At 48.9% G+C, this 27,842-nt stretch overlaps 7 protein-coding genes across 7 annotated transcripts; 4 read left to right on the plus strand and 3 right to left on the minus strand.

The window, feature by feature from the left end:
• Nucleotides 1-1,314: 1,314 nt before the first annotated feature.
• FIESC28_09900 (uncharacterized protein) lies at nt 1,315-3,210 on the plus strand (the record flags this gene model as incomplete). Its single annotated transcript, XM_031164035.1, has 5 exons — nt 1,315-1,545; nt 1,604-1,759; nt 1,814-2,156; nt 2,246-2,798; nt 2,853-3,210. The coding sequence occupies 5 exons, from the start codon at nt 1,315-1,317 to the stop codon at nt 3,208-3,210; spliced, it is 1,641 nt and encodes a 546-aa protein (XP_031011931.1).
• A 692-nt stretch (nt 3,211-3,902) lies between these two features.
• On the minus strand, nt 3,903-8,065 carry FIESC28_09901 (uncharacterized protein; the record flags this gene model as incomplete). Its single annotated transcript, XM_031164036.1, has 6 exons — nt 3,903-4,183; nt 4,237-4,875; nt 4,931-5,766; nt 5,831-6,295; nt 7,402-7,470; nt 7,521-8,065. The coding sequence occupies 6 exons, from the start codon at nt 8,063-8,065 to the stop codon at nt 3,903-3,905; spliced, it is 2,835 nt and encodes a 944-aa protein (XP_031011932.1).
• A 473-nt stretch (nt 8,066-8,538) lies between these two features.
• On the plus strand, nt 8,539-10,912 carry FIESC28_09902 (uncharacterized protein; the record flags this gene model as incomplete). The annotated part of the gene is made up of 2 exons (XM_031164037.1): nt 8,539-9,224; nt 9,274-10,912. The coding sequence occupies 2 exons, from the start codon at nt 8,539-8,541 to the stop codon at nt 10,910-10,912; spliced, it is 2,325 nt and encodes a 774-aa protein (XP_031011933.1).
• A 284-nt stretch (nt 10,913-11,196) lies between these two features.
• Nucleotides 11,197-14,484, minus strand: FIESC28_09903 (uncharacterized protein; the record flags this gene model as incomplete). Its single annotated transcript, XM_031164038.1, has 3 exons — nt 11,197-11,723; nt 11,773-14,353; nt 14,419-14,484. The coding sequence occupies 3 exons, from the start codon at nt 14,482-14,484 to the stop codon at nt 11,197-11,199; spliced, it is 3,174 nt and encodes a 1,057-aa protein (XP_031011934.1).
• Nucleotides 14,485-15,681: 1,197 nt separating this feature from the next.
• Nucleotides 15,682-17,643, plus strand: FIESC28_09904 (uncharacterized protein; the record flags this gene model as incomplete). The annotated part of the gene is made up of 3 exons (XM_031164039.1): nt 15,682-16,257; nt 16,687-16,859; nt 17,046-17,643. The coding sequence occupies 3 exons, from the start codon at nt 15,682-15,684 to the stop codon at nt 17,641-17,643; spliced, it is 1,347 nt and encodes a 448-aa protein (XP_031011935.1).
• Nucleotides 17,644-18,073: 430 nt separating this feature from the next.
• FIESC28_09905 (uncharacterized protein) lies at nt 18,074-19,795 on the minus strand (the record flags this gene model as incomplete). Its single annotated transcript, XM_031164040.1, has 4 exons — nt 18,074-18,670; nt 18,721-19,252; nt 19,306-19,463; nt 19,514-19,795. The coding sequence occupies 4 exons, from the start codon at nt 19,793-19,795 to the stop codon at nt 18,074-18,076; spliced, it is 1,569 nt and encodes a 522-aa protein (XP_031011936.1).
• Nucleotides 19,796-21,787: 1,992 nt separating this feature from the next.
• FIESC28_09906 (uncharacterized protein) lies at nt 21,788-26,184 on the plus strand (the record flags this gene model as incomplete). Its single annotated transcript, XM_031164041.1, has 4 exons — nt 21,788-21,952; nt 22,005-22,190; nt 22,257-25,875; nt 25,931-26,184. 4 exons carry the CDS (start codon nt 21,788-21,790, stop codon nt 26,182-26,184), a joined length of 4,224 nt encoding a protein of 1,407 aa, XP_031011937.1.
• Nucleotides 26,185-27,842: the final 1,658 nt, after the last annotated feature.

Raw genomic sequence — 27,842 nt, forward strand, 5'->3', positions numbered from 1 at the left:
AGATATCAAAATTGCTTAATTTATTTGAGGTTCACTGTTTTGATGGCCGTGTCAATGTGCATATATAAAAGGATGTTCTGCCTAGTAGTGGACATAATACGTATGCCTATCTATCTGCTTGTTCCTGGAAAGATATGAATGCGAAATGAACTTTACTTAGTCATTCACGGCATTCGGTATCTTGGTCTCATACGAGGGGCCCTACCCTTTAAGCCGAAGCGGTTGAGCAAAGACGTCATATTAGCGAGGTCGCATTACAGTACTGCTGGAACAGTGCCGTTCTGCAGGGTAAATTACCCATCGCGATCACGCTGCATGTCTTGATTCGATGAAGCTTTGATTTTCGTTTAAAGGGTGTAAGACAGAGCAGCAGATACAGCATTGAATTGCTCCCTTATTCTGGCGGCTGTAGGTAACCGGATTGAGGTCCTCGGTGACTGTCCGGAGGTACGTACCTATGTATCTGTTTCTTTTGCGGCTCGTGACGGTAGATGGGAGAGGCTGATCTGACACAACCATGATCATGGCCGAGGTGAAACAAGATAAAAGAGACAGTTCTGGGTCTGGGTTTGGCTTGTGCTCGGTGGAAGGCCGAGCTAGAGTAGAGTAGAGTACTGTAATACGGTGATAGTTGTTTTCAAGAAACTCGACTGTTACTGTTCGGAATGCCAGTAGATGAATAACAATTATATATGTTGAATTGCTTTTTCTATTGCTAGAGCCTATACATGTACGATCATTTATTAACCTTGGATTAAATCATACAAATCCTTAACAAACATACTCGTGTGCTTCTCTAACAATGGAAGAACGAGGTCTGACGCCTCGTGGAGAAGCGGGTCCGCTAACTTCCCTTCTAAGACCACCCCTCAGTCTTGCCTCAACTCTTGGTCTGGTCTCGTCCACTTACAGCCGAACTTCACTCCCCCAGCTTTACTCTTCATCATCCAAAGCCGAGATACAATTGGTTCAGACAACCCAAGAGTCAGGATCTCCACCAAAAAGTCGTCAACGTTCTTGCCGGGAACGGAGAGTTAGCGAGCTCTTGAGTATGAGCAAAAGTCATCCCCATCCCGCCCAGCCTTGGGCAATGGACCGTCGGGGCACGGGAGGCCAAGAGTGACTCAAGATGACCTACTGGACAACTCCCGGTTGAGATGATACTTATTCTCTGCTCTCCCCTCCTACTTTTCGATTTCAAAGATTCAATTCATCTTTATTACCCTTCTCTCCGACCTCACTCTCTCACTTACACGCCACCAACCTGCTCAACACTCATCTTCACTTTGAGGAACACCACACAAAACAATCACAATGGCGTCACAAAATATGGCAAACCCTGCTGTCAGCCCCGACATCGAAGACGAACTCTTCCAGAAAGAAGTCGAGGCTGTCAAGACATGGTGGTCCGACTCAAGATGGCGACACACCAAGCGACCCTTTACCGCTGAGCAGATCGTTTCTAAGCGCGGGTACCTCCCTGTCGATTATGCCAGCAATGCTCAGGCTAAGAAGTTGTGGAAGATTCTTGAGCACCGCTTTGAGGTGAGTCACCGTGGTTCTCTACGAGGACCGAGATACCAGATGTTAACTGTTTCAACAGAACCGAGATGCTAGCTACACCTATGGCTGCTTAGAACCCACAATGGTCACCCAGATGGCCAAGTACCTCGACACTGTCTATGTTTCTGGCTGGCAATCATCGTCAACGGCTTCCGCCTCCGACGAGCCTGGTCCTGATCTGGCTGACTACCCTTACGTGAGTACAGAACATATTTCCACTTTGATGTCAATTCGTCTGACAAGCATCTAGACCACCGTTCCCAACAAGGTCGCCCATCTCTTCATGGCCCAGCTCTTCCACGACCGAAAGCAGCGACAGGAGCGTCTCAGCGTCCCCAAGGAACAGCGCGCAAACCTTCTCAACATTGACTATCTCCGCCCCATTATTGCCGACGCGGATACTGGACATGGTGGTCTCACCGCAGTCATGAAGCTTACCAAGCTGTTCATTGAAAAGGGTGCGGCAGGAATCCACATTGAGGACCAAGCCCCTGGAACAAAGAAGTGTGGTCATATGGCCGGAAAGGTCCTTGTCCCCATTCAGGAACATATCAACCGCCTCGTTGCGATTCGAGCGCAGGCTGACATCATGGGTAAGTTTAGCCTTTCCCCAGATTTCTCCAATTGTCACATGTGCAGCAGTGGTAGCACAACTCCAAGAAGCAAGACTAACATGTGAAAGGTTCCGACCTCCTCGCTATTGCTCGCACTGATGCTGAGGCTGCCACACTTATTTCCACCAACATCGACCCCCGCGACCATGCTTTTATCCTCGGCTCCACGAACCCTACGCTCAAGCCTCTCAACGATCTTATGATCGCCGCTGAAGCTACAGGTAAGAGTGGCGCTGAGCTGCAGCGCATTGAGGACGAGTGGCTTGCCAAGGCCAACCTGAGCCGCTTTGACGACGCTGTCGCTGCTGCCATTGATGCCGGTTCCTTTTCTGATAAGGCTGGTCTCAAGAAAGACTATATCGCCAAGGCAAAGGGAAGGAGTAACCTTGAGGCCCGTGCTATCGCCCGCCAGATTCTCGGTCAGGATATCTTCTTCGACTGGGACGCCCCTCGAACACGCGAAGGCTACTTCCGCCTCAAAGGTGGATGCGATTGTGCAGTGAACCGCGCCATCGCCTATGCCCCTTACTGTGACGCCATCTGGATGGAGTCCAAGCTGCCCGATTTCGCTCAAGCCAAAGAGTTTGCCGAAGGCGTCCATGCTGTTTGGCCAGAGAAGAAGTAAGTTTTCATGTGATAGTTGAAATGCCAATGGACTAACGAGTACCTTGCCAGGCTTGCTTACAACCTTTCTCCGTCCTTCAACTGGAAGACAGCTATGCCTCGCGATGAGCAGGAGACTTACATTCGTCGCCTGGCCACGCTCGGTTACTGCTGGCAGTTCATCACTCTTGCAGGTCTGCACACAACAGCTCTGATCAGCGACCAGTTTGCAAAGGCCTACAGCACTGTCGGCATGCGTGCCTACGGTGAGCTTGTCCAAGAGCCTGAGATGGACCAAAAGGTCGACGTTGTCAAGCACCAAAAATGGAGCGGTGCTACATACGTCGACGAGTTGCAAAAGATGGTCACAGGCGGTATCAGTTCCACAGCTGCTATGGGCGCTGGTGTTACTGAGGATCAGTTCAAATAAATTGTCGTCAAGTGACTGAGAGTGTGATTAGGAACTGATTGAACGGCACATAATATTGCGTTTGAAACAGGAAAGACTTGGGGTCTCAGAACAAAAAGGCGGAGTAGCAAGATCTTGGTCATATTTTGAGCATTTGATATCATATTACAGTTTGGGTTTAGCATTTCTTTATATTGTATGACACAAAATATGTGGCTATATTGCTGTTAGATTACGAGAATACCACATTCAAGTTTAACATGTCTTCACGTCTTCACATCTACAATGTACTTTTTCAACTGACTCCTCTTGCAATCGTATCAGTTTTCCCAGACAACTTTACGGCATGCATCAGAATTCGTAACAGCGTGGTGGTTTATATAACTCAACAGTATAACAAAAAGCGCTTTATTTGAAAATCGATTTCGAAGATGGAACAAGCCAAAAATACCAACCCCCCTTTTTCTATAGCTCCTTAGCTCCTGTCAACTTTACCCTGAAGACTTCGCTAAACGACACTTCGCCCGACACCCTTGGTTGCCGGACCTGCTAAACCGAAATCCCGTTATGCCTGTACTGTTTTACAAGTAGCCTTGGCTGCACATGCATTCCTTGGTCCCCTGTTGGGGTCAGTCAACCAGTAATAGTAAAAGTACATCGTATGCATTCGACACGCCATGTATTACATGCTGCTCCGCCAACAGAAGCTTTTCTTAATCGGCCTCTGCAAGCTGCATGATCAACTTAGCAGCCATGTCCAGGAAAGGGAAGGGGCTCGTAACGTCCTTCTCCTCAAGCAACCGGCCGTGGGCTGTCTCATATCCCGAGCACTTAAAGTCGACGAGATAAACGCCGTGCTCCATTTCGTAGATTTGTATATCCAGATGCAGTGCAACGAAAGGTTCCTTAGAAGTAGTATGATGACCGTCCGGTGTGCTAGGCGAGCTGGGCGTACTAGGTGCACTAGGCGCACTGCCAGCCTTCTTTTTGATAGCTTGAAACTCGTTAGCAACGATTGTTAAAGCAAAGACTTTTTCAAGAACGTACCAGAAGTATCCCAACGCACATTAATGTGCCAAGGGTCGGCGGGAAGATTGTAGCGCTTCTTAGGATCGATACTTAAAGTGGAACCCCGGTAATTGTCTTGAGAATCCGCGAAACTGCCTTCGCCCGAAGCTTCGGCCCTCTCTTCTGCCGTCCTGGCCTCATAATCTTCATCAGGAATATATGTTGCCCCCAACTTGTATAGTGCCTTGTGGATACAAAGGAGTGCTTCCCAGGGAGAGTTACGGGATCGGATACCGAACTGCCAACGTACAGGCTTAGACTTCTTCGGAGGGTTAATAGGTGTCATGCCTTGGGGCCTGGTGTTGGCTTCGTCCATCCGCAGCTGACTCCTTGAATGAGGTCGAAGGCGACGCGCTGTCTCTTCTTTCTCGGCATCTGTTCTGTTAAGCAGGGGCTCATCGTTGATAAGTACTTTGGGGGGCGAGTTTTCGACACTACCGGCTTTCTCGCGTTCCATGTAGTCCTTGTGATAGGCGGGTAAACTGGAAGGCAGAATACCAACCTTGCTCACATAGGGGCGAGGGGTGGTGGTGGCCTGCGAGGTCGTTGAACGTGCTGAAGACATGCTAAGCATGGGACTTGATCCCTCTGGCTCTGCTAACAGGGCTTCGGGGTTATCTAAATCAGTTTCAATACGCCAAAGAATCACCGACAAAGAAACGAGAAAACTCACGGTTCACTTGCATCATTTTGTTTTCTCTCACAATCATGTAGGCATCCTTGATGGCAGACGGCTCGGCAGCCTGCAGCGCCTCCTCGACATCGCTCTTGCCATATCCCATAGTCTTGCTGATCTTCTCTGTGACCTCGTTGTGCAGTCTTTCTTGAACCTTTTCTGAGGCGTTGGGGGCAATGTCATTCTTTTTTATCGCTTTGTTAGGGTCCACGCCAGTGTTAAAGAACTCTTCGACGGGAAGTTGAAGGTAGACGGGAAGGTCGGTTGTGAACCAAGGATCAGCCCGGATATCCTCAATTGTAGCACGATGTACAGGATTAACCACCAGCATCTTTTTGATCAGATTGGCAGCCCCGTTGGGCATCCACTGGGGTATACTGTATGTACCCTTTGCGATCTTGGCAAACAGACTGGGAATGTGTTCGTCATCAAAAGGAAGTCGACCGACCAAAAGAACATAAAGAATAACACCGCAACTCCAGACGTCAACTTCGGGGCCAGCATACAGCTTGCCGCCGATGACTTCAGGGGCGGCGTAGTTTGGACTGCCACAGCTTGTCTTGAGGAAATTGCCATCCGTCATAATATTGCTCAGGCCGAAATCGGCGATCTTGACGTTGAGGTTCTCGTCAAGCAGCAAGTTTTCGGGTTTCAGGTCACGATGAACAATCTTGTGGCGATGACAATATTCGACAGCACATAACATCTGCTGGAAGAAACGACGAGCCTCGGGCTCCTTCATTCGACCATGCTGAACAATATAATCGAATAGTTCGCCGCCCGCGTATTCGAGAACCATAATGATTTCATTGGGCGTTTTGATAACCGTGAAGCTAGAGTATTGGTGTCAGCCCTCGATGGTTCCGAGAAAATAATCAATGTTCCATGGGATCATACAGCTTAATAATGTGAGGATGTCGCAGCAGTTGGAGGTATTCGATTTCACGCTCAACGCGACCAGCCATATCACGGCTGATCAGCTTCTTCCGGGCAATAATCTTAAGAGCTACTTGCTGGCCGGTGCCGTTGTGAATAGCAAGCTTGACCTTGCCAAAAGAGCCCTCGCCCAGAGTTCGAAGGACCTTGTAAGCGCCGATGCGCTGTTCCGTCTTGATCTTTTCCTTGAGCGGCGCATCGGCGGGGCGGGAAGTAGCCTGAGGAGCATCGTGGGAATCGTCCTGTTGATGCGACTGTGATTGGGACTGCGGTTGTTGCGGACGACGAACGTGAGATGAGGATAGAGAAATGGTGAGCTCCTCATCCTCGAAGCCTCGGGGAGCCATGGCGATACGTATGATGCCTTGACCGAAGGCCAAGGCGAGACGAGCGGGTCGGTTCGAAAAGAGATCGAGCGGCGGGGTCCTGAGAGTTGAACAAGAGCGTTTGGGTTCGGTCGGTGATCAAATACTGAAAGCTGATATTGAAAGTATGTCACAAGAGGAATTGCGACACTTCGAAATGCGCGGAAGAGTCGAATAATTTATTGTGAGGGGGAGGAGAAGAATGGGTGAAAATGAGACGACGATCAACGAAAGGTGGTGGGTAGTAGGTATAGAGGTGAATAGTGGTAGCCCGTGGTAGTGTATCTAGTAGGTATTATAGCGCCCAACTTTCAATAGGTATGGATGCCCATAACTGTCCCTCTAACCTCCCATACCTAGGTGGATCTGCAATGAACTGTATGGGACCCGACTGCTAGGCTAGTGAGGGGTCAAGTAAAGACAGGGCAGTTCAGAATTCAGACATAGAACCGACGCACCCAACCAACCTACGTGAACTTTTGATTGTTCATGGATGGGTGACTTTCAGAACATCTGATCCTGGCTGGTATCTATGATTAAAAAAATGGAGCTCTCCTATATCAGTAGGTAGGTTGCAGTGACATTCATACATGTGACCAGTTTTATGTCCCTCTATCAATTATGTATACATTTTCATATTTTATAAACCTAATACAATAAAGCAATGTCCAATAAAATCTTCGACTGAGTCTTCATTTCCTAGGAGATTCTTGTTGCTATTTGCTGGTGTCTTGCTGGTAACCGTCTCAATCAGACCACGGCCTCGTAATCAAAACTAGTGCTATATCCACGGATACCAACATTTTCACATGCTCTTCCAATGCTGGATTCCCAACAACTCATTCATGGGGGTACTCTCATGATATCGCAAAAGTCGCACGAATAACCGCTCTCATATGATCTAAAGAACTCTCAATATGAGACCATGTTACTCAAGACGATAGAACTGAATAGGTAAATACTTTAGCAACCAAGAAGCACTGCTTGTACAACTGGCATCCATGCGCAGCTGCATATATGGTCTTGGTTTCAAAACATGTCACAATTAACAGGCATTCTTGTTACACTATAAACTACATTTATGATACAGGAGTGAATTTTTCTCTTTTCTAATACCTCCATCTGTGTTCCTTGGGATATGCACTTTATGCTTCTCAATCTGCTCACTTTTGTTTGGCTTCTTCTTGCTTCAACCGTTCAACCAGCTTTTTTTGTAGAAATGGGCTGAGTCCCAGGCTATGACTTGTTAGCAATGAAAACACTTAGCTTGGTCTCTCAAAACTTACATTCCCTCGTTGGTCAGAATGCGATATGTCCCACTCGGCTGTACCTTGCCAATGATTGTTCCTGCATCATCTACTTCAACACTGCCCAGGATATCCTCAGGCCATGCTATCCGTCCAAAGTCTGGTGGGTTTCTTCTGTCGCTGAGATGAACATATCCTCCTCGTCCACCACCACCCGCTCCTCCCTGCGCGCTTGCACCGCCTGCCCCATCCCCTCCAGCACCACCTCCAGCTCCCTGCTTCCGAGATCGGCCTCTATCAGGTCGTTTCTGAGGGAAGAAGACTCCTCCCGACCCCAGGTTAAACCCTCCAGGGCTAGCAAATGCTCGAGCTTGGTTGATGAGGTCTTCATCTTCGTGGCCATATTCAGACACAACCTCATTGAGGATCTTGACAAATTCATGGTTTTCACTGAAAGAACGGGGTGTTGGAGGAAGCTCGGTAGTTGTTCCGATTGCTAGACGCTCGTTGGGTGGTTCCTTGTCAAGGTAACTCAGATAATTTGTAAATGGTGTCTTGGAATTTTTCACAACTTTCTTGAACATGGTCAGCGACTCTGGTCTGTCGACATTTGTATAAACTAACAATACTTGGGTTACTCGAGAGACTAGAAATTGCCCGAAAGGGCACCGCCTTCTGGCGAGCAACGAAGCGAAATGTTGTGCCTAGCATTTTGCAATCAATGGAAAACTCAAGTTGAATAGATATGACCGCACTCAAGTTCAAGTACCTATACAGAGCTTCAATCATAGACGATGTGGATGAGGTCACTGGTGGGCCAACGCGAAATATGCATCTACAAGGTCTATGTAGCAATACGAAATCAATTAAACCCGACGCGTCGACGCGGTCGGCACGACCCCTCGAGGACCCAGACAAATTAATGGCAGGCGCATATCGAATTGTCACGACAACCCTCCTGCCTACCTTGTGTCGAGTTACAGAGCACTGGCAACAGCATTTGAGCCTTCAATACATATCATGCCCAATTGATAGTACAAGCGCATCGACCTGAATCATGGACAAAACACCAGCTCCCATGTTTCGAAAGCGAGACCCTGCGCCACCGTCCTCAGCGATACCTTCGTCTTCTCCCGCCTTTGGCACTCCTGTTCACCCTCTTAAGCCATTCGCTGTCAACGCCCCCAAAGCTGCGATACTACCAATAATCCTTCCTCCAGCGACACTAAGACCTCTTGCGTTCCGCACATTCACAAAAAAGCATTCTCTCACACTCACATCTTCCGCTCTTCAAGAACTTGCTGCCTTCATTGGCAGACATTGTGGTTCGGGATGGCGCGAAGAGGGTTTGGCCGAAAGGGTACTCGAGGATGTTGCACGAAGCTGGAAGAACCGAAACGGAGGGGTTATGGTGGAAGGATCGAGTAAAGAGATGCAGGAAATCCTCAAGACCTTGGAGGGCAATATGAGCGGCGGCAGAATTACAGGACCAGTGAGGGGACTACCACGAGGAGACAGTATGCTCGATTTCAAAGATAACGACGCCTTGAACACACGCTTAGGACTGCGGCCGGCGGAAGTGAGGAGAGAAGATAGCAACTCAAGTTTTGGAATGTCAGGCTTGGGTGTCGATGAGGAGCAGGAAGAGACGGATACAAACGATCCTAGAGCCTGGCTCAAAATTATAAACGCCTATGAGCAGCCTAGATTCTTCTATAATGTTGCCAAGAAGCACTTTGAAAAGTCAGTCATTTCACGGATCATCAAGCCAGTACCCAGCTAACTTATTCAGGGATCCTTCAGCCCCTTCGTTACTTCCACCAGCATCACATAAAACGACATTGTTCCGCAACCGCTACAATGTTATCCACCAACGACTATTGCGCAACGAATCCTTCCAATCGTCAGCTGTCTCCTCCTCCCGAAAACGCACGCTCGAACGTTCTTTGTCAAACCAGAAGTCACTCAAGCTTACGCCGATTGCAAATCTGCTAGGTCGTCACGGCAGCAGTCACATGCTGCTGGGACTTCTCGGCGTCCTTCCCACTGGTGATCTCGCCATTAGCGATTTGACTGGCACCATCGCCCTGGATCTCTCTCAAGCTGTTGCTATACCCGAGGACTCAGCATGGTTTTGTCCCGGAATGATTGTGCTAGTAGATGGTGTCTACGAAGAGGAAGATGAATCCGTAGGAAAGGGCCTCAATGGTAGCAGTGGCGTCGGAGGTATTTTAGGTGGACGCTTCCAGGGTTTCTTTATCGGTCAACCCCCATGCGAACGACGCAAGGCTACTCTTGGTATCAGCGGACCCGATGGCGGCCAGGAGCAGACCATTGGGGGAGGTTTCGGTTGGGTCGATTTCCTAGGCGTTGGCAGCGAACGCGCCTTAGGTATTAAAATGCGCAGGCTAGAAAATCGCCTCCTTCGATCCAGAGCCGAAGACGATGCGCCATCTCGTGGGCGCGCGGTTATTATAGGCGAGCTGAACCTCGATCAGCCCCGAACTCTTCAGGCTTTGCGAAAGATTCTCTCGACATATGTCGCCGAACCTACAGGATCAGCACCCTTGACATTTGTGCTGATGGGAAATTTTACTCAGTATGCCGTAATGGCACGGGGAGGCAGTGGTGGAAGTATTGAATACAAGGAATACTTTGATTCTCTGGCTTCAACTCTGAGCGACTTCCCAACATTACTTCAGTCGTCTACCTTTGTCTTCGTCCCAGGCGACAACGACGGCTGGGTTTCCTCCTTCACAGCAGGTGCTTCTGTGCCCTTGCCACGGAAACAAGTACCAGATATGTTCACATCTAGAATCCGGCGTGCTTTTGCTACAGCCAATGCTGAGGCAGGAGGAAAGACGGATGGTGCAGCTATTTGGACCTCCAACCCAAGCCGAATTAGTCTCTTCGGCCCCAATCACGAACTTCTTCTCTTCAGAGATGATGTATCTGCTCGTTTGCGTCGAACCTCGGTCCGTCTCAAGCCTAAGGCCAATGATGGCAATATGGACGAAACGCAGAGTTCGAATCCTAATCCTCCTGACGATGTCCTACCAATGGACATTGACGCTGCTCACCACGATGATCCCACCGCGACGGATGCCGGCTCTCCCGTTACTCCCCTTGTTCCCCACGATATTCATGCTGCCCAAAAGTTGGTCAAAACTATCCTTGACCAAGGTTACCTAGCGCCTTTCCGACATGCCATCCGCCCCGTTCACTGGGACTTTGCCTCATCTCTGCACATATATCCGCTGCCCACAGCCATGGTGTTGCTTGATACAACCGCCCCTCCATTCTGTATCACCTACGAAGGGTGCCATGTCATGAACCCTGGCAGTGTCCTTGTACCGGGGCGTAAAGGTGTCGCTCGATGGGCAGAATATGAACTTGGCCGTCAAGGAAAATTAAGAGAATGTACTATTTAAGGTGGTTGGTGACTATAAAAGCTGATGGCGTTAAGGGGTTGGCGGTTTACTCGGTGCACAATGATAGGTAAGATAGATAGATTGTTCATTACCACGGGTGAGATTCACCGTCACGACGCATCAATAACAAAATTCAAGTTCCTAATCAAGAACGCCGTTCCTATTGTTGATCTATCTACTGTAGATATAAGACATGATCGCACAGTCCGTCACTCCAGTAACCTAGAGTTAAATTATGGCCCAAGAAACGACCGACAACTCTTTTTTCAACGGCCATTCTTTACTCACTGTAACAGTAACGCCTCCTCGTGCAATACACCATAAAGGCTCTCAATCTCCGCTCTCACCTTGTTCAATTCCGCCGCAACCTGTAATGTCACAAGCGTGTATGCGTATAGCAGCGCGTAATCGCTCTCCTGGACAGCAAGAGGGGACTCGTCGCCTAAAAGATCTGCGCTCATATGCTCCTTTCGAAATTGGTATATCTTGCCCAGTAGCCGATCCTTGTTGTTCTCAACGGTAGGAATGGCATCTGTCAAGGGGTATTCCAGCATGACGCATGACGCAATTACCTGGAAAACATGGCAGATACGCTGGCAAAGAAGAGCTCTTTCTGTGCTCGTATACTCTAATAGGGCTCGCTCGCCCTCGGTCAATCCATTTCGTTTCGACGCAATAAGACGCATGGCATAGAATCCGTTAAGCATGTTTTTAGTAGAGCGCATAATGCGTCCATACGCTGCATCGGGGAAGGGACCTCGAAGCTCAAACTCCGACTTCGCCGCAGTCCGAAGGCTCGCAAGTTTGAATGCTGTAGCAAAGTTAGCACATGTATTATCACAGCGTGTGTATAGACTTACCATATCGCTGAAGAGCCGCCTGCTCACCCTCTCGCATATAGTCAAGGGTGTTGTGCGTGCTGTCCTTCTGAAGCGACACCGTAAGAGGGCCACGCTTCCAGATGAGCCCCATCTGAAGATACAAGACTGATAGTCCCTCACGGAATTTCTTTCGACCAGAAATCGGCCAGAGTAATCGGCAAACAACTATACCCCAGATAATGCCTAAGGTCACGGCAATTACTCGGTGCCAGACAATGTCAAAGATCAGGGGGTTGGCACCTCCTTCGTCGTCATCATCGTCGTCAACATCCTGCGAGATGCTGTACGCATACAGGGTGCTCACGTTGTATGCAAGGAGAGCAATTCTACCCAAGGGTGCCTTTTTGATGACCAAAATCACATAGAAGTTGAACAAAGCCACAAGGCCTCCCAAACACACAAGGGCAACGGCATTGCCCTGGCTGACTGTCCAGCAAACCACAGCAAAGGTTGCGCCGATAATAGTACCTTTAAATCTCGCGGTTCCGGTAGTATTCGCCGAACCTGTTGTCATTGCAGCGACAATCATAAAGGATAGAAGACCCCATTCACCTCTCCATTTCTGGTAAATAGGTCTTGTCCCTGGTATGAACGCAAGCATCGCCCAAAGAAGGGCACCAATACCAACCTTGATGCCAAAGAGAATATCCTCCCGGACAATGAACCGAGAGATCTGGAGCATCTTCTGGGCGAATCTCCTCTTGATTTTACTAGCCTGGGGAGCAGCATCCCAATTGAAGGTGTCTCGCCGCACTACCATCGTGTCGGGGATGCCCTTGGGCATTTGTGATTTTCGTAGTCTGGGAACAGGTGGCTTTTGAATCAAGGTCTCACGCTCCGGGTCCTCAATCACATCCTTGTTTGAAGATCTAGAACGGTTAAAGCGCCGCCAAAACTTGAGCCAGCCCCAAGAACGCGATGCGGTCTCGGTGGTATACTTGACATCTTCCAACACATCCAAATATGCATCAGTTTCCTCGGCAACAGCCTGTAGACTGAAAGAAAAGTGTCCACAGGCAGCAGCAACTTCTTCAATGTCTGCTTGAATCTTTTCGGAACGAGTTCGCCCAAATTCGATGGTACGATAAAGCTCCTCCAAAGATTCTGATCTCGCATTATTATAGAGATTGAGAGCGTCACGAAGACTCTCCCTCAGCTGTTCGTTCACAGTAACATCTCGATTCGGATCTTTGCCAAAAGCTGGTTCACGCAGAATCTCCGAGAGTGTATGAGCAAGTGACTTGATGGAGGGGCCAAGCATGTCAATGAAGAGAGCAAATATGTCTGAGGGCTCTTGGAAAGCAGGGGCCGCCATCAATGCAGAATCTGACTTGTTCCTCGTAGCTTGCCGTTCTTCTTCACTCTCGCCCGACTCATCAATGTCGGACAGTCTTTGGCCCCCACCCTCTAAGTAGGCAGTGATAGCCCTCGTGAAAGTCGGTGTAAGTCCGGCACTCCTGGGTGAAGGGAAGGAATCTTCAAAACTAGGGACCTCTCTGAGGAGAGTGAATTGGGTTTCCAGAGCACTGCGCAGTCCTCCAAGAGCCTGGGAGAGCGTTTCAACAGATCTGGACAGACGCTTGTCAAGTGGATAAAATGATTCTCGGCCAAGAAAGTAATACTCGAATTTAGCTTCGCGGAGAGTTGAGTTCATAGTTGCATATGCAACGTTGTACCGGGCAGAAACACGGCTGTACTCGTTCGTCCAGAACTCGTCTTCGGTACCACTGAGGAAACCCTTTGTGATGGACGACAACTTATCGCCAAGAGAGCTATTGGCAGTCATTATGGAATTTCGGAGGACTCGTCTGGCTGAAACCCTCCAAAGCAGTAAATTAACAGCGAAAGTGCAAGTAATGCCAACAAGAAGCAGCTTCAAAACCTGAACAATCTTGTCGTCATCGAAGTAACCTCCTTGGACGCTCTCTTCTTTTGTAATTACGGAAATGATTGCAATAGAAGCCAAGGTAGAGCCAACGTTGACGAGAGGGCTGTTAAGCCTCTGCTTGACCCAACCGACGAAACCCAGGCCTCCACCAATGCAAACGATAAGGATGAGAGCATGGGCGGCAGCAGTCAGCCCAAACTGAGTTCGCATAGTAACAGCTATAACCATTGAAAGTAATGACACGGTTTCGGCGTAGAATACAGCAACAAATGCTATCACGGACGCCTCAAGCATGGAACCAACGGTTCGTGCTGGGTGAAAATATACAGTAATAGTAGCTGAGACATGTTTTCCATCTCTGTTGCCAAGAAAAGATGTCAAAGGTGGGAAGAAGGTGCCCAGACTACCGAGGACATAGGCAAGCACACATTTGAGGACGCCGTGTCCCTCTTCGGTGTGTAGCCATAGCCAAACTAGGACAAAAGCGGTTTTGATGTTTTGTGTGATGATCTGTAGGCGGTCTGTAATCGACTCGGCCTCATCAAAAGTATGGAATTTCGGTTTGTTATCGTTATCACTGGCAGAGGTTGCATTGGTGGAAGTACGTAACGAGAACTCTTGTCTCGATCGCTCGCCGGTACTGGGTATAATAAAGGTTCCGTTTCTCAATTTCTGCCCGACGTATCAAAGATTAACCATGGGCGCTACCATGACCTTTATACACACAGGGTTCATACCGTTCGCTGGGATGGGCGTCTCTTAGGTGGCCATGCCAAATTTGAAGAGCTTGTAGCAGAACTCATGGCTGTATTTTCGGATAGTACTCGTCTCGAGAGTCGTCGTGTCTTGGTATTCTGGCGCGCTTCATTCTCTTGGATTTCAGAGCCCCATAACGAAAGACGGTGGTGGTGGGTGTGTAACAGAGATTCAGTTCAATAAAGCAGCGGTGGTTTTGAGAAAGGATGACAGACGGTCGGTTCTTGATGTATGCGCTGTTGCTGGTTGTACAAAGCAGAGAGAGAGAAAGAGAGAGATTGAATGGAAGGATGTCGTTGGACGTGGATGGTAGGATGGAAATGGAACAAATGGACGGAAACAATTTACTGCAAGGATCAGGATGACGCCGAGCATGTACCCCAGCTAGAGTGGGCCATGAAGCTAGCTATTAGGTCGCTGGAAGTTCTATCATTGGTCGAAGAGCTCTTTACGAGTCCGGTTTTAAGGCAAGTTCTAGTGAGCTCCTAGGCTCCATACATGCACCTTGACGGTTGCGCCCGTTGGAACGTTCCTGAGCTGGGTCTGGGTCTGGTCTCCCGTCAGGATACAATACAGTGACAACACCTGGGACAGGTACTAGCTCTAGTTGTCCAACCGATTTAGCTGGCGGCTAGTCATGAGATCAACAGGAACAAGAACGAATATCATCAAACTACTATACCTATCTAGGTAGGCTGATATTCCAAGAGAGTGTATTTTATTGATCCATCTTATCACCGTCTTCATCGTGTGATCCGAAGCATCCAGGTCACCGTTCAAGTGAAACAATCAGTCGAGGAGTGAGATGTGCTCATGAACGGAAAGACGATGATGATCTACTCTAGGCATTGGATTTTGACCGCAAATCTCGAATGCAAACAGTACTGAGTTCTCTTATGAAGCAGGATTCGATTGATCAAGTAAGAGAAGGCAATGCACTTACTGAGATGTCTGACAGTCATCTCTATCCTCTTGGTAGTCGCTCTAAGTCAAATTCATTGTGTTCATGGTACCATGGAGAAATATTTTATTCTTTCATAGGTACGAATCAGGATATAAAGGTTTTGGGCCTGATTAAACTTACACGGCTGGAGTACTGTACCCACTAGATAGCCTTAGATCTCCAGCTCTAGCCCGAAGAAATTGTATCACCTCAATAAGAACTTAAGCTTGATCTGAGACATGTTCACAGAGAAGTCATACGCCAACAACCACACAAGTTCCTCTACACTTGAAATTTGACGATGGATCATCCTAAACTCAACCCAGACGCAGCACCAGTGCGATTTCCAGACTGCTGTCTTGCGCTGTCAACAAAATTACTCGACATTCTATCAGACATATTCTCCAGAACTACTACTTCAAAAGACAAAGACAAGCCAACCGTGCTTTCCGTTGGAAGCGGGTCCGGTTTGCTGGAAGCTCTTCTGCTATATCAGCAAGATAACTCCGACACTGGCATTACTTCTTGTACTTGTAACGTGGGGGGTGTGGAAGTTCAACAGGCTGGGAAAGACGCTGTCAACAAATATCTTCCAGAACAAGCCATTTACACCGTCCGTGGCAGTTGGGACGTTGTGTCGAGATTGCAGGACCCAGATGTGACATCGCTGATGTTTGTCTATCCACGCCAGCCAGGCTTGCTTATTGATTACATGAAGGCTATTGCGCGTGAGGGACTGAACGTACAGGTCATCGTGTGGCTAGGCCCAATGGCTGACTGGGAGGTTTTTGAGTCTTGCTTCCATGGGCAATTTGCAGCTGTTGAGAAAAGGCAAGGAGCCGAAGCCGGGCTTGATGAGTATGAAATGATGGCTTTGGTGAGGAAATCAAGCAACTAGGCTAGGCTAAGCTAGGTAGGCACTCAGTTAGAGATGATGTTGAGAATACATCGATGACAGGATTGAACCACATATAACCCAAGTCTCGCGACTTCGTCGATCCATGAAATTTGTTCATGTACAGGGTAAAGGATATCAATCACGATGGACGTAATGAGGCAGACAGATCGTGGCTGAATAAATGCTACTGTACCTGCTCTCTTAGCCCCGGATTCTACCTACTCGTCTCCACTCCCAAAGTGAGAGCGTCATCTCTGAATCAAAGCACTCACTCATTGTCCTTATCAACTACTTCCAATCTCAAGATTCAAAATAATAGAATCAAGCCATTCTTCATGTTCGAGTAATACTCCTCAGATCTCAGAAAAAGTTGAACCCACGCTATATACCCCCCACCATCTTCTACAGTATCTTCACACATCGGCACATCCCCAACTCAGCCCTATGCTACGCCGTGTTGTTTCCATCATGACATCGTCATCCCCAAAGCGTTTCATACCACTCAAGAAGGGAAGCCATAAACTCCCCAATGGTACTCCAAGTCTTCGAGGCGTGGTATTTGATATGGATGGCACACTCTGGTAAGATCTACACTCCCCTGCCTACCCTGCATAAGACTCAGAAACATCTTGATTTTCAAGTCGTCTGTTCTGATCAGTATGAATTATTATCAAGATAGAGAGCCCCTCCTAATCGAATGACGGGATGGAATCCGTTCAGAAAATTGCCAAGTCAGCGTACCAAACTTATCGCTAACATTCTCGTAGTGAGCCTCAGACCTACATGTTCAAGGAAATGAGGGATGTGCTAGGAATCAACAAAACGACAGACATCCTTGAACATGTCGACACCCTCCCAAAATCTGAGCAGACAGGCGCTCTCGAGTCTATTCGCAACATTGAACGACAAGCCATGGAGACTCAAACTCCTCAGCCCGGTCTCATGACTCTTATGGCTTACCTCGACGCCAACGCCATTCCCAAGGCAATCTGCACCCGCAACTTTGATGTTCCTGTTCAAAATCTCATGGAGAAGTTTCTTGAGGGCTCCCGTTTCCATCCCATTGTTACACGAGACTTTCGCCCTCCCAAGCCTGACCCTGCCGGTATTCTGCACATCGCCAAAGACTGGGGTCTGAAGGATGAAGCTGGTGAAGGAGATGCCAGTGGACTCATCATGGTAGGCGACTCCATCGACGACATGACAGCGGGCAGAAGGGCGGGCGCAGCCACCGTACTGCTCATAAATGATGTGAACCGGCCCCTTGCGGAGCATGCACACACCGACTTGGTCATTACTACGTTGGATGAGCTCGTTGGCATCCTCGAGGATGGTTTCGTGGGCAGAGAAGTCAGTTCCGAGTAAAACACCATGACTGTGGCCTTCCACCAGCTTATGTAGGGTAGAATATTTATAGTATCTCTTAGCAAGTAAAGCGACTCGGATAGTAGCTGCTCAAATGAGTTTTCATTTTATTTAGGTTTCTTACACGAGCCCCAGTCCTGCTCTACATCACCACCCACCCAGAGCCAGACAGCAGACAAATTCCACAACCGGGATCAACAAGAGTGGTCTTCTCTGCAGATGAAATAGACAGTGCCCTGAGTTCAAGACAGAATATGTGACGATTCAAGTACAGTGATCTGGCCAGAGACCACGATAAAGGTTTCAAAATAGTGCGCCGATGTAATATGCTAAGTGACTTTCAAGGATGGGCCGTTGTCCCAAATATGTTCGTCAAGGTAATTGTCAGGGAGTCAGTCAGGCTTCTGTGAACAGCATAAATGCAGGCTGACTACTGCATGCCGTAGCCTGGGTTGGGCGGCAAACCGAAAGTTGCCTGTCTCCTGTTCTCTCTTCGCAACTCATCAGGTGTTTCTTTTCGAGGCGGAGCTGGCGGCAGAGGGCCACCTGGGGGAGCTGGCCGGACAGGTAGACTAAAAGTTGTAGCGTTTGCGCTCGCGGGACCGACGTTTTCAGGGTAGCCCGAAACCTTGGGGATGGAATTTGTCGTAACAACTCTGGATCCCAGTCCAGGGTGTGCGGAAGCAGGTGTTCGGGAAGAGCCGTATCCGTTTCGAGGTGGTGATCGGCTTTGGCTTGAACCGTATTGATCGCGAGGAGAGGTAATACCAGCACCCCCAATAGGGATCTCCCCAGACGTGGGAGTATGAGAACGCTCTTCGGGTTGAGCTTGAGCTTGAGCCTGAGCCTGAGCTTGAGCCTGCTGAGATTGGGTAGGAGAATCACTCGAGCGAAGGAGGTCCTGCGTCGAAGGAGAGAGCTGGGGGGCCAGGTGCGATTTCCTGTTGTCACGTTCCATCATGCCAACAGCCCATTCCCTGAGATCAACCGGCGTACGCTTGGCGGCTTGTACAAAATGATCGCGGTCCTGAATCGATTAGCACAGAGCTCAGAGTTAATGGATGAGAGGCGTCTTACGAAGAGCTCTTGGGGAGTCGGTCGACGCTCAGGCTCCTTATAAAGACATTTTTGGATCATATCATCAAGGATACTAGGGAAAGCATCGCTCTTAGGTAGCTTCGGAGCTGGCTCGTGAACAATCTGCTGCAACAAGTCCAGGATGCCCGCAGGAGCGAAGTCACCGTCCGATACCTGCTCACTAGCCGCAAAAGGAAACTTGCCAATCGCGAGTTCCATAATGCTGAGGCCGAAACTCCAGACATCGGACTTGACCGTGTACTTTTCACCCTGAATTCTTTCAGGGGCCATGTAGGTGGAGGTTCCAACAAAAGTATCAGCGATAGAATTGACAAGCTCACCGGAGACTCCAAAGTCACAAAGCTTGATTCCACCCCTTGAATTGACCAAGATATTGGATGGTTTGATATCACGATGCATGATATGGTGCTTTGTGTAAAGGTATGTCAAGCCACCCAAAGTGGCTTCGGCAATCTTGCCCAAAACATCAACTCGTACGGGACCAAAGACCCTGGAAACTCGGTCGAGAGAACTAGTTCCTCATTAACCACCATATCGATTTCAGCACTCTTTGTTTGTACTCACCCAACGTCCATATATTCCATACACATGATCACATCGTTGTTCGGGGTTAAAAAGGCGCCGTAGAACGTCACGATGTAGTCTGAATGGCATCCATGCATAATTTGAAGTTCTCGGACGATTCGCTTCCGTATCTCTCGCTTGGCTTCGACATGAATTACCTAGTAGCTTGTTAGTAGGATCTCGAAATCTGCAAAAAAAGAAGCCATACCTTGCGAGCCATAACGGTCCCGGTTGTAAGGTGCTTGACTTTGCTGACAGTACCACCATTACCAGACCCTAGTTCCTTGAGGATTTCGAGATCCTCAGGTCGCAAGTCCAGTTTGTATTCAATACCAATTTCTAGTTGCTCATCTCTGCCAGCATCTTGGCTTCCACTGTATTCATGGTTGCTGGTCTCGGCGGTTGGCGGGGGTCGAGGGGCAGCTGCTTTCAGGGCGAGACCTTTGACGTTCTTGCGCTTCATAGAGCGCGGGGCAAAAGGATCGGACATTTTGAGAAGAGAACAAGGGACAGCGCTCGTTTGAGGAGTGAGAGGAACTGTTGGAACAAGGTCGGACGTCAGGTAATGAGACCGAAAAGTTTATAAGGCTTGGGCGAGCCGGGCGCTAAAGATGTTGTTCGTAGGAGAAAATTCAGGACGGACGAGTATTTCTGGGGCTTGAGCTGAGTGATGCTCAGGTCGCGTCGCACAAAGTTATCGTCGTGACTGAGCGGATCAGAAAAGGAGTCGATCGCTATCTTGCCCCGTCCGATGTTGAGATGGGTCGTTCTCGGGCCGTAGTGGGAATAGGAGGCCTAGACTCGGTCGCCAAGAGATGGGGATCCCAGGGGCGATCGATGGGCTGAAGTGGAAAGAATCCGAAATGTTCCTTTCTACCAGATATGATGGGGTCGTAGGTGTCAAGGCAAAAAGAGCCGCTGGAGATGGTGAATGGGGGAGTTGTCCCTGTCTCTTTCACAACTTTTGGCTGGTTAGGCGCGGACAGTGGACAGTGGAGGGCGGGGTCTAGCCAGCAACAACGTGACGGGAGTGGCTGGACTTGCGCTGCCAGGGAGTTGGAGGCGCAAATCAAACGGGCGGGCATAAAAGGACGACGACACTACACTGGGCGGCAAACCTGGAGCGAGAAGAAAAGGGGGGCGAAGAGGAGGAGAATCTGACGATGGAAACAAGAACTCTTTATAACCTCGAAGAGATCAGGAGTTGTAACGAAACAACTGCTCGCCCGGCGGATTTTGAAATTATGGATGTATCCGTACCTGAAATCTAGTGGGCCACTCATTCGCCATAAAGGGAGGCCCAGGGAGGTCGTGGAGGCAAACATTCACTCATCATCCATAACACGGAGTAATTATACCTACCTAAGTACCTGCCGTACCGTACTTAAAGAGACGCTCAAGCTCAGGAGAAGTCAGGCCTAAGCCAGGAGACGATGCGTTGACTGGCTATAGGCTAGATACTTGAGACGATTCACGCTTCAATCTCCACACAACTATCAACTCAAAGCTGTGATAAGATAGGGAAGCATCCATGGTAGGGTAATAGTTCATTAGTCCAGTGCCTGATACGACATGTCGAAACCCGTACTTGAGTTCCCACCAATTGTCGTTGTCACAACAATCGCTATATAGAAGGCGTGAGAAACGACAAATGCTTGATTGGAATTGGGGGCATAGCTATATGGAGCAAAAGGTAAGGACAGCATAAAAACGGACGATAGATCAGACACTGAACGATTCAGGCAACTGCAAGTTGGCACTTGGACCACCAGCTCAAAGAAGCTGAGCTCCGTGAGAGCCAGACAGCGTATAAAACGATCACACTATTTTAACCAACTTCACACCAAGGTGTGTTTCATAAGCAAGGGGAAAACATAATGTTTTGACGACAGCATGTTAGATTTTGAAGTTGGTACAATGACTTAAATACAAGTTGTATCTTAAGACCAGCCTGAAGCTTGTAACGCAAACAACATGATGCGAAATATAAGATACCTAGGCAAAATGACTACGTTAGTAGATATCTGCATAGAGGTGAATGCATGCAAAGACATGACTCGCGTATTGGTAGCGATTGATACTGTATTCATGCTTGTCAAGAATGAAAAGTATCCATCGGCCTGGACTCGCGAATTATGATTATGTAACTCATCATCGGAGCCGGAATATTCTCCTACCGCTCCGTCATCCCTGTCAGGCGCGACAAGGCTGCACGTGTAGCTCGCTCTGCAGCGCATCGCCAAAAATTCCCAAAGACAATCAGCTTTCAAGGAAAGCAATCTAAAGTTTTAGGCTTTAGATTTCTATAATTCTGAAAGTCACTTCCTTCCTTCTTTTTTTTCCCCTTCCTTCTTCCACACACGAACATTAAGAGTCAACAGAACGATTCTCCATTCACTTGGGCGCCGCACCCCGATTATTTACAACTAAAACATATAAAGAAAGCTTTGTTGCCTGCGCGGCAGCATCGCAAATCGCAAATATGAGCAACAGCATGCGAGACTTAATCTCTGGTGAAGCCGAGCTCGATGACGAGGAAGAGGATGAGTCATTCGACGAAGGTGGCGGAAAGCGCAGACAGAAGAATGCGGTCGAAGACTCGAGTGAAGAGGAGGAAGATGACGACGATGAAGAAGAAGCTCGCAAGGTCAGCTTATGGATCATTGCCAATTGGATAGCTTTTAATATTTTTCTTCTAGATTCGCGAAGGATTTATCGTCGACGAAGATGACGAAGACGAAGGCGGCGATTCCGATGCCGACGTGCGACCCATCCACAAACGAAAACGAGAGCATCGCGACCGCGAAACAGAAGCACAGCTAGACGAGGACGATCTCGATTTGATCGGTGAACAGTTTGGCGAGCGACCTAAACCTCAAGCACAGGTAAGCCCTTTTGGAAGCCAGCAGAGCTACCTAACTCAACAGTGCCCCTGACTTTTCCAAATTTAGTCCAAGTTCAAGCGCCTTAAGCGTGGTACCCGCGATGAAGATCGAGGCAATCAGCGCCGTGGCTTAGATGATATCTTTTCCGATGAAGAAGACGATGCAGGCGAACAACGATCATATAATAATAGATCGTCCTATCGCCAAGCGGACGAGTTTGACGATTTCATTGAGGAAGACTTTCCCGATGATCCTGAAGAGTTGGAACAACAACGGGAAGATGCCGAGGTTGCCCGACCCAGAGACCGCGTCATTGGAAACATCGCCGACACTGCCAACCTGGATAAGGATGCCTTGGATGATATGGAGGCCATCTTCGGTAACGGTGAAGAATACGACTGGGCATTGCAGATGGAAGAAGAGGAGGAGGATCGTGAGAGGGAAGAACAAACGATTGAGTTGAAGGACGTGTTCGAGCCTTCGCAACTGAAGGAGAAGCTTCTGACCGACGAAGACAACGAAATTCGGTTCACTGACGAGCCCGAGCGATTCCAAATCGACCGAAAAACCTTTAAGAGCCTACAACTTACGGCAGAGCAGTTCAGAGAGGAGGCGCGCTGGATCACCAACCAGTTATGGCCGAAGAAGGGTCTTGCCCCAGATCTGCAGAGCCCTTTTGGTAAGGCTGTGGGCAAAGTCCTCGAGTTCTTTATCGTCGACGAGGTCGAGGTACCATATGTGTTCCAGCACCGCAAAGATTATCTGCTTCATACCCGCAAGACACGGAATCCGAATCGCGATGATCCTGATGCGCCAGAATACGTCATTAGCGCAGACAAATTGCTCAACCAGGATGATCTGTGGAAGATTTTGGAGTTGGATATCAAATTTCGATCTTTCGTGGATAAGAGGAACGCCCTCGAGAAGACGGTCGAGAACCTGAAGGGGATGCAAATCAACGATGCAATGGTGGATGAGATGATTCCTGAGGCGACGACTATGGAGGAACTCCAAGATTTGCAGGATTACCTGCATTTCCAATATGGCCCTCAGTTAAAGGACCTCGCTGCCATGGCTGGTAATCTGTCGTTGACTAAGCGGCCAGGTTCCAAGTCCAACCTACTGGAAAGAGTTCGTCAAGGTAAGGCGTATGGCTTTGTCCGCGCCTACGGCATCTCAGCAGACCAACTCGCCAAGAATGCCCTTCGACACGGAAAGAAGATTACTCCTGATGATGACGCACAATATCCCATGGACTTGGCGGATAGTTTGATTGATGATGTTTTTAGTACAGGCGATCAGGTCATCAGTGCAGCTCGACAGATGTACTCGGAGGAGTTGTTTTCCAGCCCAAGGATGCGCAAACATTTCCGTAACTCATACTATCAGGCCGCCGAGATCAGCTGCCGCCGAACTGAAAAGGGACTGCGCAGAATTGATGACTCTCATCCCTACTATGAGATCAAGTATCTTCAAAACCAAGCTATCGCCGACCTAGTTCATCAGCCAGAGCTCTTCTTGAAGATGATGAAGGCCGAAGAGGAAGGACTTGTTACTATCAAGCTCGATATGCCTGATAGATATGGTTTCCGACGACAGCTTTATCAGGAGTTCGAATCCGAGAACTTCAGTGATCGAGCTGAGCAGTGGCGAGAAGAACGCAAGAAGGTACTGGACCTTGCTTATCCCAAATTGGAGAAAATTATTGCAAAGAACGTCAAGGAGGTCATCCGCACTTTCTGCCAAGATGAGGTTCTCAAGATGTGTCGGGAGGAATACGCCAAGCGACTTGACCAAGCGCCCTACAAGCCCAAGGGCATGATTCTGGGCACTACGCCACGCGTCCTGGTTCTCTCCAATGGCATGGCCGATCCCGCTCGCGATCCAATTTGCTGGGCGTGGGTAGAAGAAGATGGACGAGTGATTGAACAAGGCAAGCTAGGAAACCTCGCTCGAGATGAACGCCAGAGAGAAGAGTTTGAAGAACTCGTGAAGCGCCGTCGACCTGATGTGATTGGTGTTAGCGGTTGGTCTGCTGAATCGACCAAGCTGGTGCGTGACTTGGAAAGCCTGGTCAATGAGAAGGGTCTTATGGGACCCGAGTTCGAGGACCCCGACACCAACGACTATAGAACGGAGCCTTTGGAGGTTGTCATAGTGAATGACGAGGTTGCTCGCTTATACAAGGACAGCCCTCGCGCCCTGGCCGAGCATCCAAGCTTGAATCCCATTACGAGGTACTGCGTCGCCCTGGCGCGATACATGCAGAACCCTATGAAGGAATATGCAGCTCTCGGCAAGGATGTTGCCTCGCTTTCTTACCACCCATGTCAGAACCTCCTCCCCGCCGACAAGCTGGCTAAATATCTGGACTCAGCCATGGTAGACATGGTCAACCTCTGCGGTGTAGATATCAACGAGGCTATGAACGATACGTACACCGCCAACCTCCTGCCTTATGTTTCTGGATTGGGACCTCGAAAGGCTACAAGTGTTATCAAAGCTATCAACGCCAACGGTGGTGCTGTTGGCACAAGAGATGAGCTCGTCGGTGATCCAGATAGTGGAAAATTGCCAGTTGTGGGCCCTCGAGTTTGGAACAACTGTGCAAGTTTCCTCTTCATCGAGTACGAGGCTACCAACCCATCGTCTGATCCACTGGACAACACACGAGTTCATCCCGAGGATTACGAACTGGGCCGAAAGATGGCTGCCGATGCCTTGGAACTTGATGAGGAAGATGTCAAGGCTGAAACAGACGAGAATGGACCTGGAGCCATTGTCCGCAAGCTATTCAAACAGGATGAGCAGGACAAGGTCAACGAGCTAGTACTGGAGGAGTATGCAGAGCAGTTGGAGAGCAACTACAGCCAACGCAAGCGAGCTACTCTGGAGACGATCCGTGCCGAACTCCAAGCCCCTTACGAAGAACTTCGAAGAAACTTCGCTCTCTTGTCACCGTCAGAAATATTCACTATGTTCACTGGTGAGACCAAACATACCCTTTGCGAGGGCATGATTGTTCCCGTGAACGTGCGGGTTGTCAAGGAGGACTTTGCTATCGTCAAACTCGACTGTGGCATCGAGGGCCGAGTTGAGGGCCATGAGGTTAGCCACCGATCATCGATCAAGGAGGTCCTGAGCTCTGGACAGACAGCGCAGGCTAAGATTCTGGATATCAACTACAAGGACTTCATGGCCAAGTTGTCCATGCGTGAAGATGCCCTGCGTGTTCCTTACAAGCGGCCCATCAACCTCGGCCGGGATGGATGGGATTATACTCTGGAAGCCGCTGATAAGGAAGAGCTGCGGGAGAAGGACAAGACAACCGGACGCACGCAGCGTGTCGTCAAGCACCCTAATTTCAAGCCCTTCAATGGTCTCCAAGCCGAAGAATTCCTCGGATCTCAGCCAAACGGCGAGGTCATAATTCGACCTTCGTCCAAGGGCAACGATCACCTGGCGGTAACTTGGAAGGTTGCAGACGGTGTGTTCCAACACATTGACGTCCTTGAGATGCAAAAGGAGACCGAGTTCTCGGTGGGTAAACTGCTACGTGTTGGCGGCAAGTATACGTACACCGATCTGGACGAATTGATCGTCGAGCATGTCAAGGCTATGGCGCGCAAGGTGGAGGAGTTGATGCGTCACGACAAGTACCAGAACCGATCTCGGGGAGAGACAGGTAAGTCCTTACACCGTATGGAAGTATATCTACATGATACTAACTGAGCTCGTAGAAAAATGGCTAACGACTTACATCGATGCCAACCCCAATCGATCTGCATACGCTTTCTGCATCGACACCAAACACCCTGGGTATTTCTGGTTATGTTTTAAGGCTAGTAGAGCAGCCAAGGTTATTGCGCTGCCGGTGCGCGCCATCCCGCAAGGCTTTGAGCTCAAGGGTTATCAATACCCTGACATGCGAGCGCTGTGCAACGGCTTTAAGCTGCGTTACCAGAACGAATTCTCGAAAATGGGCCAACGTTAGGGAGCTGGGCATTTGACATCACGATTTACACAGGTGGTATGAGGATTCGAGAGGAAACCGACAAATGTTTGATTACGCAGAGTGGGCATTTTATTAGGGACAAAGATGAAACTGCAATTGTATTATCCAGGCGCAGACCGACGAGTTTTCTTATATCTTTTTTATTTTTTTCCTACGATGAGCAAAGAGGTGCATTAGACGTCGTATAACGACAAGGGGAGAAAAAGAAAGGCAACCAACATATATTAATTTGACAATAGTTTGACAATTTGTGGTCGGTTGTAAGTCGTGCGTAGTTGAGTGGATGAATGGGCCAAGAGCTCTGGAGGTTTCACATAATGTCCGTTATTCAAATGTTTAAGACAGGCCTATCGAAGGTCCGTAGCGGTGATGGAGAAGGTAAGGATGGCTCTCCCCTTGACATCAACATGGTATCGTGCTCTGTGTATGCCATTGTAAGGCCCAAGCACTCGTGAGGGAGATCTCGAAAGTTCCATGGGGCTCTTGAATCTTGGATGGTGTGAAGAATAAGACATATCTGGCTAGATATCGGTCTTGACGCTCACAGAAAAGAAGGCAGCTGCGCGGTGTACGTGTTCTATTTAGTGGTAACGTGTACTAAATCGAATATTTACAAAGCTCCGACTCTGGGGCGTGCATGGTGTTGCGTAATCTTATGGAGTTACGGATAGTTGTCATTGAAGAAACCGGCCGCCAGAGCTATTATTGAGCTCGGTCCTAATGACGGAGTAACAACAATGATCATGAGACCTCTGAATGACTTCCTTTCGGTGTTTCGAGAACGAAGCGGATTCCATGTCTGTTGGGGTTACGAAGAAAGGCGTACGTGCTATGAGTGGCAAGCCGTGACGTGTAAAGTTACCATATCGGCTCACGTCTAGATTGCAGAAAATCCGAGAACGCATTCAGAGCAACTGAGCAGCTGAGGGTCGAGTTCCGAGTCGAATTGATGCTTGCAATTGGTGAGTTCCCGATGATGTGCAATATGGGTCGATGGATAAAGGGTCATGTGCACCTTCTGGGCGCTGAGTCAGTTTCGCTGAGGCCCACCGGCGATTGAGCAAAGGAGCGGTATCGGACTCACTATGAAGCCATACTCAAGTTGGAGAAGATGGGACAAAACTTGGCAATTGCCTCTTTCTGGAGAACAAGCCTGAATATCAATCCACTTCGTAGTCTGAAGGCGTGTAGTTTTTGTCTCATGGGTGGAGTCAAGGTCGGCAGATGCAGCAGTAGCAAGCATGGGATGGCCTATAGCCTGTACATGTATCGGATAAAATTAAGAATACTCCACTCACGTAAACAAGTCAATTGGAGTTCCTTTACGTTGGAAAAACTGCTTGTGCCAGTCTTTGGATTTGCCTGTTTCGTGTTATCGCTATCAGCGGCATTCAAGACAAACACAATGATCCATGGGATGCCGGTACCTGGCTGGGCTTTACCCCAGATCCCCGTAAATCTAAGCGGGGCAGTCGTGTCGTCCGCCCACCTAAAACAGCTCCGGCCAAGCCACACACTAAGACAGACCCTTGTTGAGAAGCATCCTTATCGACGTCAGTGTAGTGTTTGTTCTATCTACCTAGTTAGATACTCAAGATCAGTCATCTGGTATTGGATTGTTGTACAAACAACACAGT

The sequence above is a fragment of the Fusarium coffeatum genome, assembly GCF_003316985.1.
Source record: "Fusarium coffeatum strain FIESC_28 chromosome Unknown BRIP53273_contig_273, whole genome shotgun sequence".
In the NCBI taxonomy this organism is placed as follows: domain Eukaryota; kingdom Fungi; phylum Ascomycota; class Sordariomycetes; order Hypocreales; family Nectriaceae; genus Fusarium; species Fusarium coffeatum.